Source organism: Vicugna pacos, chromosome 12 (assembly GCF_048564905.1).
Source record: "Vicugna pacos chromosome 12, VicPac4, whole genome shotgun sequence".
NCBI classification, from domain to species: domain Eukaryota; kingdom Metazoa; phylum Chordata; class Mammalia; order Artiodactyla; family Camelidae; genus Vicugna; species Vicugna pacos.
In genome coordinates this window covers 61,463,707-61,480,005 of record NC_132998.1, presented here as the reverse complement: position 1 = coordinate 61,480,005, position 16,299 = coordinate 61,463,707, and the positions used below count along the sequence as shown (strand labels likewise).

The following is a 16,299-nucleotide window of genomic DNA, read 5'->3' as shown; positions in this document are numbered from 1 at the left end:
TGGGCCTTGCAGGAACTAGGGGGTGAATGTTACCATCTCCCCGTCGCACATCCGGACACTCAGGCTCTGACGGGTGAAGGGGCTTGCCCGAGCTAGCGGGGCGGCGTCCGGAGCTGTTTCTGCCTCTGTGGCTCACGTTTCAGCCACTGCGCTGACTGACACTGTCCCTCCAGGCCTGACCTCACCCCAGATCTAGGGCGGTGCAAGCAGGCAGCACCAACTTAAAGGGAGCCCTGCCGTCCAAGCCCGTCCCTCTGTCGAGCCCTGGCCAGGCGGCACGCCAGCCCAGCTGAGTGGCTGCCCTTCCCTGTTCAGCACCTGTCTCACCTCTGTGTCCGGGGCCTCTCACAGGGCACGACGCAAAGCAAGGCTCCCCCGGGGAAAGACTGAAGACTGGCCTTTTAACACATCTGGGCTTCTCCCGCCTGCTGAAAGGCTTCGCTCCCAGGCCCTGTCCCGCTTTAGGCCCCCCACCCCGTGCACAGCCTTCCCCCGTTGCCTGTCCAGCCTTGTGGGGTAAGAGTTCTCCCCACTCGCCGGGTGAGGGGCCAGGTACCGTGGGCGCATATCTGCATCCTCAGGCCCCCAGCTCTGCTGCCCCACTGCCGACGCCCTGAGGATCCCCTAATACCAGGCCCCGGTGACCTCCGGTCTCGGGGAACAGAGAGGCGAGGCTGTTCTTTGAGGCACTCAGAGAGAGGGCTGGGGGAGTGGCCCAGGCTGAGCGCCATCCCAGGCAAGGAGCCCCTTCTGCAGCGCCCCGTAGCTTCTGCTTGGAAATGCCCAGAGACGAAGCTCTCAGCCTGCTCTGTATTGTACACTTCAGTCTCCAACCCCTACATTAGCCCAAAGGACTGGCTACACTGTCCCCTTTCCTGTATGTGTCACGCGTTAGTGTACGTCTGCTGACCTCCAAACAACACAGCCAGGCGGACACGGCAGGAAGAGCCCACTTGTGCCGTGCAGGGTGCGCTGGGGGCAGGTGCAGGTGTCTGCCCAGGGCCCCCGCGAGGGCGGCTTTGAGGACAAGGTAATGCTGGTTGCTCGTTCTGCTCGCCCCTTCACCACCCAGCATAGAACCTGGCACGGGGTTCGCTCTCAGCATTACTACATGAGCCCGAAGGTGCTGGCTACCCAGAGTGAGGCTGTGGTTTGGAGGAGAAGGACCGCTGCGGAGTCTGCAGGTCACATCGCAGCACGCTAGTGTCCTGGCCCAGAACAGCAGCAGTAAGAACCAGGCCAGAATCCAATGTTAAGGAATCAGCAAGACCAGGCCCGGAGACCCAGGCAAGGTTGGGGGAGGGCGCCTCCTGGGGTGCGTCCTTGGGGCAGATAGAGGTAGCATTCGTGGAGACAGAGAGCACTGGGAAAGGAGCCATGTGGGAGGGAGCTGGACAGTCGATTGCGTGCTTGGCTGTACGGGCCTAGGGCTGGGGCTGGCCAGAGACGGAGATTGGAGGCTGTCAGGTGGGTTGGAGTTAGACCCAGCAGGTCCCACCATTTCTGCCACTTCCAGCCACACTGCTCTGGGCAGATTCCCAGTGCTGTGCGCCTGGGAGGTGGAGGGTGCAGGAGCCGTCTCACAGAGCCTCTGTCGGGGTGGGGAACGTGAGGCTTGGAAAGCTGGGTTGGGCCTAGGCAGGTGATGCTGGTGGGATGGGGTGATCAGCATCCAAGAAGAACCTAAAGGGCCCTTCTGGGGACCCAGGGCCCCTTATACCAGCATTGTCTGGGGTAACACATGAGACCGAAAGTGTGCACAGTACAGGGGAGAGACCTGCGCTGAGGGCACAGAGAATGGGTGACCATCCAGTCTTGACTCTACCCTTCTCTCGGCCTCCATCTGCCCAGTGGGCAGGTGGGGCCAGGAGGTCTCCTAGACCCCCCCGCTCTGGAGGCCCAAGGTTCTGAGTCCCGCTGGGGCCTCAGAGACAGGAAGGGGAGAGCCCGCAAGACCCTTGAAGCCTGCTTGGCCAGGACTGTTTCTCAGGGGCACAGCCTCCAGTGGCCGTGCCACATCCCACCTCCACCACCACGGAGCAGCCCAGCAGTCACCCCATCGTCACCAAGTAAGGCCGCCCAGCTGTGCCCCAGCCTGGCTCCCGGCACCTGCCGCTGTCCCCCGAGCCTTAATTACCTGCACCTGGAAAACAGGCAGGTTCTCTGCCCTCCTCTCCAGAGAGGGGTCTCCTGCAGGGAAGGCTGAGCAGGCACGTGGGGTACCCTGGCTCCGGACTTGAGGGCAGGGATTTCACTCTCTGGGTGTAACATCAGGAGAGGAAACACAGATTTGTTGAGCGCCTTCTCCGGGCTGGGCCCCCGGCCAGGCGCCGTTAGGCGTGGGCCCCCCACCTCAGCCCTGGGAGGGAAGGCTTGCCGCCCTCACCTGCCAGGTGCGGGTGCTGAGGTCATGCCCTGAGGGATGGCCTACCTATGTCACTCAGTGAGTGGCAGACCCAGAGTCACACCCTGGCCTCCCCACCTCCACTGTCCCGGTAGACGGTCGGGTAGGGAGGTGAGAGGACCTGAGCGGGTGTGTGCGGTCAGAGCTCGGCCTGTGCTAACATCGAGGCCAGCCTGCGTGGGCACTGGGAGGGCGATGGCCTTCTTTCTGCATCTGGGACTTGGGCGGCTCCTCCTGGAGGTGGTCTTTGAGCTGGGCCTTGAACCATGAGCAGGCAGGAGGCCTCCAAGCTACTGGGCAGCACACTCCTAGGCAGGGAAGCAGAGCTGCCCCCACCCTGCTGGAGGGCTAGCGTGTGTGGAGACACCCCGAAATGCTGGGGAGAGGCAGAGGCAGGGAGACGCGCCTTTGGGAAGTAGTGACAGCTTGTCAGATCGTGCGTGGCGCAGATGTCAGCCTTGAGACGAAGGGCCAGTGTCCCTGCAGCAGGCAGCACCTGTGTTCAGGACGCTCAGGACAACACCCTCCGTGGCCGCCCACAGAGTCACAGACGTGCACACTCACACACACGCACAGAGGGGAAGCCGGGCTTCCTCCTCTCCCAGCTCCGCCCGCCCCTCACAAGTTGCAGTTCAAAGGAAAGGCGTTAGCAGCAGGGACTCCTGGCATCGAGGGATATGTGTTCATTTAGTCATCACTCCTGCGTTCTTCCCCAGTCTCCTCCCAAAGAGAACCGAAGGCAGCTTACAGGAATGCAGACACCACAGGACAGACAGGCAGAAAAAACCAGTTTGGGGAGACTTCAGGGGAAAGGCCACTGGGCCAGGCTCCCAGCGGAAGCCACGGTAGGCAGGATGGGGGTTTCAGATTATAAGACATGGGGGCCCTTGGCTCTTCACTTCCCACAGCAGAGAGGAGAGGGAAGCTCACTCAGCACAGCTCCCACAAGATCAAAGCTCCAGATGCTCAGGAAGAGACTCGGGTTGAAAGGCTCAGAGGCCCGGGAACTAGGCTCCTCCACGCGCCCGGGTGACCCGGCCGTGCCAGCCCCTTCTGTGGGCCTGGGGACGATCACTCTCACCATGCGATGGGCTCAGTGACCTCAGCTATGCCCCAGCCTCTCCGGCCCCTTTGAATTTGCAAAAGAAAAAAAGCGCTAGACTAGCTTCAAGTGGACAAAAAACAGACGCCTCTGGCTTATCGTTCAGTGAGAACAGATGTTGGGCTGAGAGTCTCATCAAGGTGATGGATGGTGTGTGAGCTCTGGGGACCTCTCCTTGCCCCTCACGGCCAGGGCCACAAGCCGTTCCGTGCTGACATGAGTTTGGGAGCCCCAGTAACCACCCATCTGGGTTTGAAGTCTAAGGTCAGGCAAGGCAAGAGTTGAGAATCTGTCCCTGAGCAGTTAAACACCAGCCAGGCTGATCTCAGCACTGGCCCCCGTAGCAGCATTGCCCCTATTGGCGATAATCTGCACAGGCCCAGTGCCCTGCGGTCTGCAGTTTTCCCATCCATCGTCAGCACAGTGGAAAAGTGTCATTCTCCCATCTTACAGATGGGGAGCCTGAGGTTCAGAGAGGCCCCACAGCTAGAGTGGATCAGAGCCGGAACTTGAACCCAGGTCTCCTGTCTCAGGAGATCCCCTTGCGGGTGGGGAAAGGCGATGGCTTCTGTCCAAGGAGACTGAGCATCTCTGTCTCTTTCCCTTCTCAGAAACGTGTGCAGTGAATAACGGAGGCTGCGACCGGACATGCAAGGACACGGCCACTGGCGTGCGCTGCAGCTGCCCGGTCGGATTCACGCTGCAGCCGGATGGGAAGACGTGCAAAGGTCAGTACATGCTGCCTCCCTGGTCTGGCCTGTGGCTGCACAAGCCAAGTCAGGGCTGCGCAGTTGGGCTGAGGTGCGACCACATGTGGCTGTTGGGGTGAGGATGGTCAGGTGTCACCTGCTTTTCTGCTGGAGAAGCCGAGAAGAGGGAGAGTCAGCACCAGCGCTCCCCGACAGTGCTCAGGGGAACCCTGCTTCCACTGAATAACAGTAGGTTTAAGCGGGGTTCTGATATCAAAGAATGTGGCTGCACCCCGGGTTAAACAAACAAGGTGTTTCTCTACTTTGGGCTTCCTGGGCCGGCCGTGGCCTCCCAGGGGTGGGGCGGGGCTGTTTCCCCGCGCTCACCTTAGCTGTAATCTGTGTGGCACAGCTGGGTGGCAGCATGGCACAGGGCTCCAACTAGGACGGGACTGTCTTCTTGTCAGCATTGGGAAAATGAGGACACTGTGTATGCTCGTCCCTGGAGGAGGGACGTTGTTGGGGGATCTCAACTGAAGGACTAAGGGTGCAAAAGGACCTCAGTTTGCAATTAGAAGATAGGGGTTGGGAGGGTCAGGAATGGGCTGGCGTGGAAGTGAGAGAAGGTCGAGCTTTCTCTGCCCGCCCGCTGTCCCTCCTCACCCCACATTTCCTGAGGGCCTCCAGGGTGCTCAGCAGTGTCGGGGATCCCTCAGGAAACAGGAAGCAAGGGGGCTGGGAAGCCAGAGTTGGCTGAGCCCTAGGACTGAAGGGGCCAGCCCTGCAGCATGGGGGACCAGCCCAGACAAAGACCTGGGGTGTTACAGACCCCTTGAGCTGCGGGCCTCGGGCAGGGACTCAGCCCCTGAGAAGGGTGAGGTGCACCCCTCCGCACCACTGCCTGTGGCCCCAGGCCAGCCCAGGAATTCCTGCTAAGGCTGGCCGCCCTCTTCCTACCATCCCGCCAGGAAGTGGGCAGGGCTTGCGGCCAGCATGGAAGGGGAGGGGTGCTTGAACTCCCAGAGCCGAGTGGGTGAAAATATTGACAGCGGAGGCTTAGAGAGATTTTAAATAGTCTGAGATGGGCTTTTTTAAGCCTGCAAAAATAGACAACGTGTGACTTCTCCTTCCCAGACACTTTGCTGGGAAGAACCTAGTGATTATTGACAGAAATAACAGCTTTTCTGCCTATTTATTTGAAAATAAAGCCCTTCTGTAACCCTGGCTTGGCCCACTTAGAGCAAGATGTGTTCCTGGTGGGTGAGTGGGCGGGCAGGGGCTATCTGCGGCCTTGCCCCATGGGCTTCATGCCAGGAGGACTGGCCAGGCGTGCACCGCAGACCCAGCCGTCCTCCCAGCCCAGCAATGTCACAGCAGACCCAGCCAGTTGCCCTTGCAACCAGGACAGAAGAGGGTAGAATCGGGCCAGTCTGCCCTCTGCCCAGGGCACAGCGCTGACCCAGGACAAGGAGGGCAGGGCATGGCTTCATTTCTGACGTGAGACCAGGAGCTCAGCACTGGGAGCCAACCTGTCTGGACCAGAAAGGGACCTTGGCCATCACATGGCCCAAGAGGAGCACCTAAGGGTGCTGTGGCTACTGCCCCCCGCCCATGCATTGGTGGCCTGAGGGGCTTCCATCCTCACCCCACTGCGAGTCTGGGGTAGGGGGAGGTGTTGAAGGGAGCTGTCCACACAGCCCAGGCCCACCAGTCTGAGCCCCCACCATCTTTCCACCATGTGGCTCCTCTTGGAACAACTGGGCCCTTTAATCAGAGCTGCCCCTTTGCCTTTAGCCAAACATCCTCACTCCCACTGTCCTGGAGTCAGGAAGTCCTCTTGGTCACTCATGTACCACATGGGTTTTCTGGGCTTCTCCCATGTACAGGTGCTAGGGGCACAGAAACGACTGAAACAGAAATTCCTTGTCCCCGGGGATCTTCTACTGAGTAAAGAAGACACATTTTAATTTTTCAGAATCACCAAGATAAGCGTGTACAGCAGAGCACTTGGTGCTGGCTGGTGCCGGAGAGCGAGGCCAGGCCTGGGCGGGGGTGGGGAGGTCTGGAAGGACAGAGCAATAGGCTCCAATCCAGGCAGCATTTCCAGCAGCACACGACGGCTGTGCAGAGGCCTGGGGTTTCAGGTCCCAAAGCAGCCAGTGTGCCTAGATCTGGGGGCAATTCGGGGAGGGTGGGCCGGGGCAGGGGTTGGCCCTTCATCCCACAAGCCTCGGTGAGGCCCCAGACGCCACTGGGCAGGGGCGGCACAGGCCAGGTTTTCATTTTGAGTCAGTCCCTCTCACTGTTTGGATGGGGGCTTCTCGCAGGGTCCGGCTCGAGGCGAGAGTGGCTGGGGCCACAGGGCGGCAGTGGCAGAGAATTGCAGTCTGGATATTGTCACAGACATTAGAACTTAAGGATCGTGGGACTAGTCTAGAACTACATAATACAAACATCTTTACATCTTCAAATCAGGGAACCCTGGAAACCAAACGACCTCCAGACCCAGGGTTTGGCGTCTTAGAGCCTTGGGCTCACAGCCCAGGTCCCCTGGGGCCTGTCTGGAGAGGTGCAGGGCAGGTGTGGGGCTCAGCGGGGGCAGGCCAACTGGGGGTCCCAACAAACCTGAGGCCCTGTGCAAGCCCGTCACACTCTTACTAGAGCTGGGGAGGGGGTGCTTGCCCCACTCTGACCCCCAGGCAGCCGGCTACATCAGCCTGGTCCTCAAGCAAACATGCCTCCCACCGCCTGTCTGGTTGCTATGACAGCCCCTGAGCTGCCCAGATGGGGAAGGGGATGGGATTAGGGGGTTCCAGAAGGCCTGAGGCACTCCTGAGGGGGCAAGCCCCATCTGCACATTTAATCTTAATGAATGATGCTGGAGAGGTGCCTATTAGCAGCCCAGTTTGCAGATGGGGAACCTGAGGCACAGAGAGGTGCCTTTCCTTGCCCAGGATCACAGAGCGGGCTGGGGCAGAGTGGCGAAGGGCCTCTGTTCTCCTTCCAGCCAGGGGCTTTTAGCTTGAACCTCACCCATCTTCCCGTAGTCCCCAGGGGAGGGGGTGATGGACGTGCCCAAGCCTCTGCCCTGGACAAGCCCTCACTGGGCTTGTCATCTGCTTCCTCTGGAGGCTGCAGGGCGGGCGTGCTGTCCTGGAGAAGGCCCCTCTTCAGAGGCAGCTGGAGCTGGGCTCAAATCTGGCTCCTCCTCGGAGCTGTGACCTCCTCTGTAAAGGGGGAGATCTGACCCCCTACTTGTCTGGACCATCACATGAGACTTTGCCAGAAAGTGCTTGGCCTGGCTGCCAGCAGGAGGTGGTGTCCTGTAGGGGCAGTGACCACTAGGGGTCCTAATACTTACTCTGGCACGTGGGCTCCTCCTTAGGCAGCTCTGCTCCTGAAGTACGGGCTTTGGAGCCTGTGCAGAGTTTGAAGTGCTGAGAAGCCTGTCTTTAGCAGTCACTTCAGTGTGTACACACAGAGCACTGACTGTGTTCAGAGAGGTCAAGACCCCCAGCCGATGAGCAGCAGAGCCAGACTCAGAGCCAGGTCTGGTGAACCACACACACCCCGGCTGCCTTTCTTCATGGGGCCACCTCAGGTTCCCCTCCCTTCCCATCTTCCTGGTGCCAATATCATCAGAATATGCAAACAGAATGGGTCTTTGGGGCGAAGGTGCCTCTGGGAGGCCAGCCAAGGGCAAGGTGATGACAGGCCCGCCCACTGGGGGTCCTGTGTTCCCCAGAGCCCAGTCCTGCCCAGGCCTCTGCAGGAAAGCAGCTCTGGGGCCTGCCCCCGCCCGACTCCCTGTGCCTATTCCCCTCCCAAAGGCCCCGAGGTTGGCCCCACTGCAGGCCTCAGCCTTGCTCTCTTTAAAGCCCCCCATTGTCCCCATGTTTTGTGAGTTTTGTTTTGTGTTGGGGAGCATTCTGTGGGAATGCCGCCTTAGGATTTTTCAGCAGGTTCAAGTCAAGAGAGCAGCGCGGGGAGAGGCTGGGCCCGAGACGGGAGCCATTGGAACAGGACCTGGTCCCCTCCGTGGGGCGGTGAAATGGGGACAGGCTGACCTTGCTCACGAGGGGCGTCCAGCTTCACGCTCAGGCCAGGCTCAGCGGGTGCTGGGGTCTGAGTCAGCAGCTCTGCTATGGTGCGGCCAGTGGCCAACACAGCAGAAGCCCTTGCCTCTTCCACCACTTCTTTTTGCCCCCTCCAAATCAGGGTGACACCACCCTGAAAGTCATCTACTTCTGTCTCCAGCTGCTGGGTCGGGGCTGGGGGCGTGGAGTGTGACCAGCACTGGGGTCCCAGGGATCGGGGTCCAAGAGGAACTCTGGAGGAAGAAGAGGCACCTCAGGGACAAGGTCTCTGACAACTCAGTCCGCCAGGTTGACCAGCAGCCTGGGGAGCAGAACCCAGATGAGCAGGGCCAGGGGGAGGGAGGGAGTTCACCTGGGACAGGGGAAGTTTTTGAGGCATCAGCCAGCAGGCCCGGCTGTGAGGGAGGAGGCTCCCGTCACTCCAGGTGTGCAAGCAGAGGCCGACTGGCAGGGACGCTCAGGTGACCTTCAGGGCACATACCCAACCCGTGAAATGCTGAGTGAGGAGACAGCTCAGACCCTCGGGCAGGCCCTGGGAGGGGAGCAGGAAGAACCAGGCCGGGAGGTCGGGCAGCCCGGGGACACCCGCCTCCGGGCACAGCGCCTCAGCCAGCCGTCACCTTCCACGGCTCGGTCTCCCTGTCAGTGGAACAGGAGCAGCCAACCTGCCTCTCAGAAAGGGCGGTTGGGCGCTGAGAAAGTGCCAGTGCCGTGGGGGTGTTATTTCATTGGCTCCTGCCGCTGTTCTTCAAGCAGGGGCGCTTCTGAGCCTGCTGTTACGACAGGGGGCATGGGCTGCAGGGCCCGGGAGCTTGCCCAGAGTCACCGCTGCCCTGCGGGGAAGCAGCCTGCCTTCCCAGGCCTCACTGCCCCCTGGCCTGCCTCCCGGAACGAAAGGGCTCGGGGTGTCATCGACCCTGTTGTCTTGTGGGGTACAGTAGACATCAGCTCCCCAACCTTCTATACACAAATGCTGGGCACGGCGTGGCCCGTCCTCCGCACCCCCCCGGCTGGGGGCCCAGCCCACCCCTGCGCTCAGCTGGGGCACCCGCCGCAGCCCTGGGCCCTGGGCGGCAGGCGAGTCAGGGCGGGGGAGTCCCGGCCGGGGGTCCTGCAGTGCCCCCACCCTCGCCCCCACCGCCGAGCCCACCATCCTCATCTCCCCCGCCCGCTTGGCCCCCACAGACATCAATGAGTGCCTGGTCAACAACGGGGGCTGCGACCACTTCTGCCGCAACACTGTGGGCAGCTTCGAGTGCAGCTGCCGGAAGGGCTACAAGCTGCTGACGGATGAGCGGACGTGCCAAGGTGAGCTGCCAGCCGGCCCGGGCAGCCCTGGTCCTCGTGGGGTCCTCCCCCCTCGGGGGCTCATACAGCCCGCTAGGGGAGGAGGTGAGCCCGGGGTTGGGGCCGCCCACCTACTGGGCTGGGCCTGAGGGGGTGGCTGTAGTTTTTCTGTCCCTAGCATGTGCTCTTGCCCTCCCTGTCTTCCCTGTCCTTTGCGACTCTAGAGGCCCCCAGAAGCCACCCAGTCCACCCTGTCCCCACTATGAATGGGAACCTGAGGCCCAGGGAGGGATCACCGAGTCCCAGGTGGCACAGGGAGTCCTGCCTGGCTCCCCTGGTGGCTTCGGAGGCAGGATGCTGCCACCTGGTGGAAGGTGTGCACATGGCGGGTGCTTGCCAGCAGTCCTTCCTCAGGGTCTCTGGGCGCCTGCCAGGAGCAGGGGTAATGGGAGGAGAAATTTGGGCAGAAGCTAAGAATTACAGCCCAGGACAAGTTCAGCAGGGAGAGTCCAGAGGATGGGCAGCAGAGAGGGTGGTCAGGAAAGGCTCTCTAGAGGAAGGGACATTGGTGAAATGCTTGAAGGATGAATAGGCATCTTCCAGGAGGAGCCAAGGAAGGGACCCATCCAGGGAGCGGCACTGTTGGGCTGAAGGGGCTTGAGGGACCACAAGGAGCCCTTTGGGGCTGAATGAGGCCCCTGAGAAGGAGACAGCTTTGGGGAAATGTGCAGAAGGAGGGACCAGGATGACCTGGGCGGTGAGGGAGTGGCTCTGTTCCATTATGGCTACCCTGTTGTCATCCAGTCGTTTCATCTCCACGTGGCTGCATCTGGCCATGGGCCTTGCAGCTTCTGCCTCTTAGTGCCACTCAGAGGCTGGCCTGGGGCAGCACAAGGCCCTGAGGGGCCAGGGATGTGCTCCCCCAAGGGCTCCAAAAATGATGAGAGCAGAGGCTGGCAAGGCAGGGTCCAGGGCCAGCCTGTCCTGGGGCTCATCACGTGACCCAAGCCAGGCGGTCCCCCTCCCTGGGCTCAGCCTCTTCATTCCTGGTCGGGCACCTGGCCCGGTCTTCCTCTCGGGCCTCCTGGGAGTGTAGCATCTGTGCAGGCCCCGATCGGGGCTCCTCTGCTCTTGGACTTTGTTTCTCTGTCTGCCATACCGCATTCTGTGGGCAGTGAGGGAGGCCCTGGACTTTGCATTCCCTGCTGCCTTGAGAGAGGCGGGCAGCTGCCGAGGAAGGGGCAATGGCAGGACTGCTCTGGGCTCTGACTGATTTCTCCACCCTCTCCAGACTCATCTCTCTGAGGCCTGGGGCTCTGGCCATGCCCCCCAACCCCGGCTTCAGCACAGCCCCTGGATCTCCAGTTCCAACAGGGAGAGGTCTAAGCTTCCCTGCTTGGCACTCAAGGCCCTTGGGATGCGGACCCCAGACACCTCCCCCGCCCCCCTGAGCTCCACACGATCCCCGAGGAGCCGGTGCTGCCACCTCCCAGCCTTTGCCTAGAGTGCCCCTCCCCGACTCTCCTTCCTTCACTCCAGTCTGGCCCTATCCTTCAGGGTCTAGCCCAGGTGCCACAAGCACCATGAGATCTTTCCAGACCAGCCCCCCCACCAGAGGAATCACATCCTCCTTTGAGCACATGCAGTGTGATTCCTTCCTTGTGCTATGTTACTACAAACACGCATATGTCACGAGTACATCTGCAGTCACGTGAACAAAAGTATTCAAAGAATGAACTCCAACTGCAGTGCCCATGGGGAGGCAGATCAATGTCTGCTTTGCCCTCAGGACCCCCATCAACTATCCCACAGGAGCCATTGTCCTCAGAACTTATGGCCAGGACAGACTTGTCCCCTGTGAACACGTGGTCCATTTCCTCCTTTCCAGTGACAAGTGCTCTGTGACCTTCCCTCTTTCCCTTTTTACCCTGGCTGCCAGGGTGGTCAGAATCAAATTTCATGTACTGTCAAGGCTGCTTTGTTATTCCTTGTGGGTAGCATATTACCCCCTAACCCCCTTTCTATCTGTGCTGTTTTCCTTACTCTCTCAAGAGACATCTTGGGGTGATGGGAAAACACACTTCGGTCGGCATCCAAGGTCTGTTTTCACATCTCAGTTCGGCGGCATCCTCAGGCAAGCCCGTCGGTTTCCTGCAGGTGTGGATGAAATACCCATCCTAACCACACTAGAGTGTGAGCTGTCACAATGGCATAATCATCCCTTCTCACAATATTTCTCCCCTGCCCACCTCCAGAAAAGATGTGAGGTGGCTTCCAACCCAGAAACATGAGGTTAATGGAGACTAAATGGGAAGTCAGGCAATGACCGGAAGTGGGTCAGCTGTGCACTGAGCCTTCGGCCCGGGACTGTCTGCACCCAGATGTCTTTTGAGTGACTGAGTAGTGACAGGCCATGCCATCCACCACACCCCGAAACCTCTCCCAAACTTTGTCTCCCTGTGGCCACCAGACATCGACGAGTGCTCCTTCGAGCGGACCTGCGACCACGTCTGCATCAACTCCCCGGGCAGCTTCCAGTGCCTGTGCCACCGCGGCTACACGCTCTATGGGACGACCCACTGCGGAGGTCTGCAGCTCGCCCGCCAGGGCCACCTCCCCCCAGAGGCACGCGCCGGCCACATGGCCACCTGCACTGTACCCCACACCCCGCCCCTGACCTTGACTCTGACGGGCCTGGGAGGGACTGGTGGGGGGAGGGGCTCAGCCAAGGGCCAGGCAGGAGGATGGGGGGAGGGGCAGAAAGTATCCCCTGGGTGCCAGGCCTCAGCAAGCCTGTGGGCACAGGCCTGTGAACAGCAGTTGCTGGGGAACCCCAGTCTGGAAGGGAGGACGGCTACACAGAGAATCCCTTAACCAGTTCATTCCAGTGGGAGGGGGTGACAACAGAGAAGGGCGGAGTGTGGGGAAGATGGGGGGATCCTAAAGGAGGACGGTTTGGGTCAAGATGAGGGGAAGCGTGCCAGAGGGTTCAGCGTGTGCAGAGGCACTGAGGCAGAGGGAGCACAGAGGGACCGAGATGCAGCCCGTGGGGCTACAGCCCCATGAAGGAAGGGGCGCATGGTGACAGAAGGGACACAGGGCTCTGTGAGCCCCCAGGGGACTTGTGGTTTTATTCCCAGCACGATGAGAAACCATCCGAGGGTTTAAGCAGGGGTGTGACGTAGTCAAGGTCATGTAACAAGATCCCTCTGGCTGCCACCTTTAGGAGAGTGGAACCCAGGGCCGGTGAGGACACGGCTCCAGACAGGGGAGTGAGAGCTGCTGGCTCTGGCAGGGTGGGAGGGATGTGGGAGAGGGAAGGTCTAGGTGTATGTAGGATCCACGGGTGATGGGACGTGGAGGTGTACAGGCCTGGGGTGTGAAAGTGGAGAAGTCAAGAAAGGCCCCACGGTCTCCAGTCCCTCCCTTTCCTGGACCTGGGGTGGTAGCCACACCTCCTCAGCTGGGCAGCCGTGATGGTCGGGCAGGCTCAGGCCTGGCGGTGCTGGGGGGCGGGGGAGCTCCTGGGGGGAGCTGCAGCGTCTTCTGGAGGGACTCCCAGAAACATGGGCACCAGCTCACCAGCTGCCCTGGGCCTGCTGCTTCCCTCAGGGGGATGTTTGACCCGAAGGAAGGCAGGGCCCTAAGGGTGACTTCCTGCGCCCTGGGAGAGGAAACGGGCTGGGAAGGGCCTGTCCGGGGTCCCGCAGTGAGATACGGCCTCATGACCCGGGCCTGTGCTGGGCATTCCGTGCCCCACAAGACCTGACTGGAACTTTATTTTGTACCACTTCTCGGCCCTCCCGCAAGTCCGAGCACAGCGGCCCAGGTTCAGCAAACCGCCGAGGTTCCGGGGGAGGGGTGTGTGCTGGTGTCTGTGGGAGCCCTGTGTGTGCGCGAGCTCGTGTGCGGCCGCGTGTCTGCAGCTGGTGACAGTACCGGGCTGGGGTCAGGGTCAGGGGATGCAGGGCCCTCCCGTCCTGGGTAGGCCCCGCCTGCCAGCCCCGCCCAGCCGCCCTCCTGCCCTCACTCCTACCTGTGCTCCCAGATGTGGACGAGTGCAGCATGAACAACGGGAGCTGTGACCAGGGCTGTGTCAACACCAAGGGCAGCTACGCGTGTGTCTGCCCCCCCGGGAGGCGCCTCCACTGGAACCAGAAGGACTGTGTGGGTGAGTGCCCGGGGCGAGCTGTCACCAGGGTCTCTTCGCTGGGTGAGTGCCCGGGGCGAGCTGTCACCGGGGTCCCATCGCTGGGTGAGTGCCCAGGGCGAGCTGACGCCGGGGTCCCATTGCTGAGACCCCTCGAAGACCCCCAAGAAGGGCCTGGGCCCTAGCCCCTCCTCGCCCCGTGCTGCCTGGATGGGAGGGGCTGTGACTTCTCCAGGTGGGGCAAAAAGACCCCTGGGCCTTCCTTCAGGCTCAGGGCTACTGGACCCTCTGCTGCTAGAATATGGCTGGTGGGAATGGGGGCTTACAGAAGAAGAGGGGGTACAGTGGGAGAGCACACTGGTGCCAGCCAGAGCGTGGAGGTGGAGATCTGAGGTCAGTGTGTGCAGCCAGAGCTGAGGCGCAGGGGGAGCTGACAGCTCAGAGGGAGTGGAGTGAGGAGGCCTCGGCCCCCAGCTCCCCTTGTCCTACCAAGGAGGCTGGTAGGAGAGGCGGGGTGGTTACAAGGCACTAGAGCCTGGACTGAGGAGTAGCTGGGTCTCTGCACACCTGCCTCCTGCCCAGGCCGCCGGCCCCACGGTGTCTGGCGAGGCAGGCCTCCTGGAGTGCGCAGGGCTCGTTCGCCCTCTGCTGGTGGCTCTGGGTACTCAGGGCACCTCTAGGCTGAGTGCTGGACAGTCCCCCACATTCACTGATTCCATAAACACGTACTGACTACCCGCTATGTGCCGGACCTGTACCGGGTGCTGAGGCTGTGTCCCCGAAGCAGTTCTCAAGTCCTTGCCCCGCCATCCTCTAACCTCCCCAGGGCTGCCAGAGTAAGACTGTTAAATTTAAGTCAGAGTCTGTCCTCTTGGCTCAGCGCCCTCCAGTGACTCCTCTTCATGCAGAAGCAAAGCCAGAGTTCCTAGAATGGCCCAAAGGTTGTGGCGCCCGGGCCTGACTGCCCTCCACCCTCCCCCTCACCACCCCCTGCCAGCCTCCCTGATCTCGCAGCTGCGGCGCCCCCACCTCAACACAGCCTTGCTTGGGCTCCTCTGTTGGCCTGGAGGGCGCCTCCCTCTCTGCAGGGGTCTGCTCCGGGGACCCTCCTGACCACACACCCTGAGCAGCAGCTGGCCCCTCTCTGCACCCCGACCCGCCACTCGGCTCTCGCACTCTTTTCCTCCCGTTGCACTTGGCACCACCAGACATGTGCACTTCACAGAGCCCTGCTGGGCGTTGCCTGTCTGTCCTCACTGAACACACTCCGCACACTTGAGCAGGTGTTTTCAGCCTGTCTTGTTCGCTGCTGAATCCCCAGAGCCCAGCAAGCGTAGATACTCAGTAAATGTTTGTTGAATGAAGAATGAAAGTATCGAAGAATAGATACCGTAACTTAATACCCAAAATCAAAAGGCTGAATGTGCTGCTTGCTTGAGATTTGCTGTGCTCCTCGGGCAAAGTCTTGTTGAGCAAAGCAAAGCCCTGTTCTTGTCTGGAGTTTTGGGGAACAGCGGGTTGGGGCCGTGTTGGGTAGAGGCAGGGTTGGTGATGTCAGCCTCAGGAGCGTGCCTTGGCAGGGTGCTGAGGGAGAACGGGCTGGCGCTCCCTTAGAAGCCTGATCGCTGAGTGAGCCGGCCACCAAGTGGCTGACTTTCCAGGCCTGGGACTGGCACCCACTGGTTGGCTTTCCGAGATGTGTCCTCTGATTATTAGGGTCGTGTGAGGTCGAGTATTTACTTGTCCCTCCTCAGTCAGAGCTACAGGAGGGGCCACAGGACTTGTCCAGATCTTCACCACGGCCGTCAAACCAGCCTCCATGAAGAGCCATTGGTGGAGGTCTGCTGGTCAGGGCACTGTCAGTCAGGGTGAATTTATCTCATTTTTGTCCCTAAGCCATTTGCTGGGTCTGTGCCTGCACAAAAGCAACAATGTTCTGGACAGCAGGCGTGGGATGATGAGACAGACAAGTATGGCTGAAGGTATTAGAAGGTACTAGAAAGCCCGCTAGAACCATGACTGAAGCGTCCCCAGGGCTGAGCCAGAAAGCCAGTCCTATCGAATCCTCAAGCCTGCCTTCGGCGTTCAGGCTGCTTTCTCGTGGAGCCTCGGTGTAGATCGTCCCCACTCACCTCCGCCGTGAATCCAGGTTCACAGTGACATGCCGGCAGTGGCACTGACTCCCATGACTGACCAAAAGAAAATCCGAGGCCGTATCCATGTTTTCCACGGCTCCTTGCATTAGGAAGTCAGACTGCTTCATCAGGCCCCTAAGCCGTGCCCTCGGCGGCGTTATCTGTGTATCGCCCGAAGTGATGACCACCGGGGCAGTCCGGTTCCTGTGGATGGAGCTGGTAGCTTCTGCCATCTGCTTCACCATTTGTCCCTCGGAATGTGTTCTATCTCCAGATGCTTTGCAAGGAGGCATTTGCTCACTGGGGGTACTGGGGAGTCATTCACTCGGAACAGTCTTACAGCCCCACGGAACAGTTAGCTGAGGTTATCACTAGTAAGGCCTCCATCTAGGTGAGTTACTACTCGTTTGGATAAATCAGAATTAAGTGTATGTG

At 60.5% G+C, this 16,299-nt stretch overlaps 1 protein-coding gene across 2 annotated transcripts in view; it reads left to right on the top strand.

Moving 5' to 3' along the window:
- Window positions 1–16,299, top strand: part of SCUBE1 (signal peptide, CUB domain and EGF like domain containing 1) — a 122,064-nt gene that overhangs the window by 86,034 nt on the left and 19,731 nt on the right. For both annotated transcript variants that reach the window (XM_072973640.1, XM_072973639.1), the window contains 4 exons: window positions 4,118–4,234; window positions 9,478–9,600; window positions 12,050–12,166; window positions 13,628–13,750. In XM_072973640.1, coding sequence (XP_072829741.1) covers window positions 4,118–4,234; window positions 9,478–9,600; window positions 12,050–12,166; window positions 13,628–13,750 — 480 coding nt within the window. The remainder of the gene's footprint in view (window positions 1–4,117; window positions 4,235–9,477; window positions 9,601–12,049; window positions 12,167–13,627; window positions 13,751–16,299) is intronic.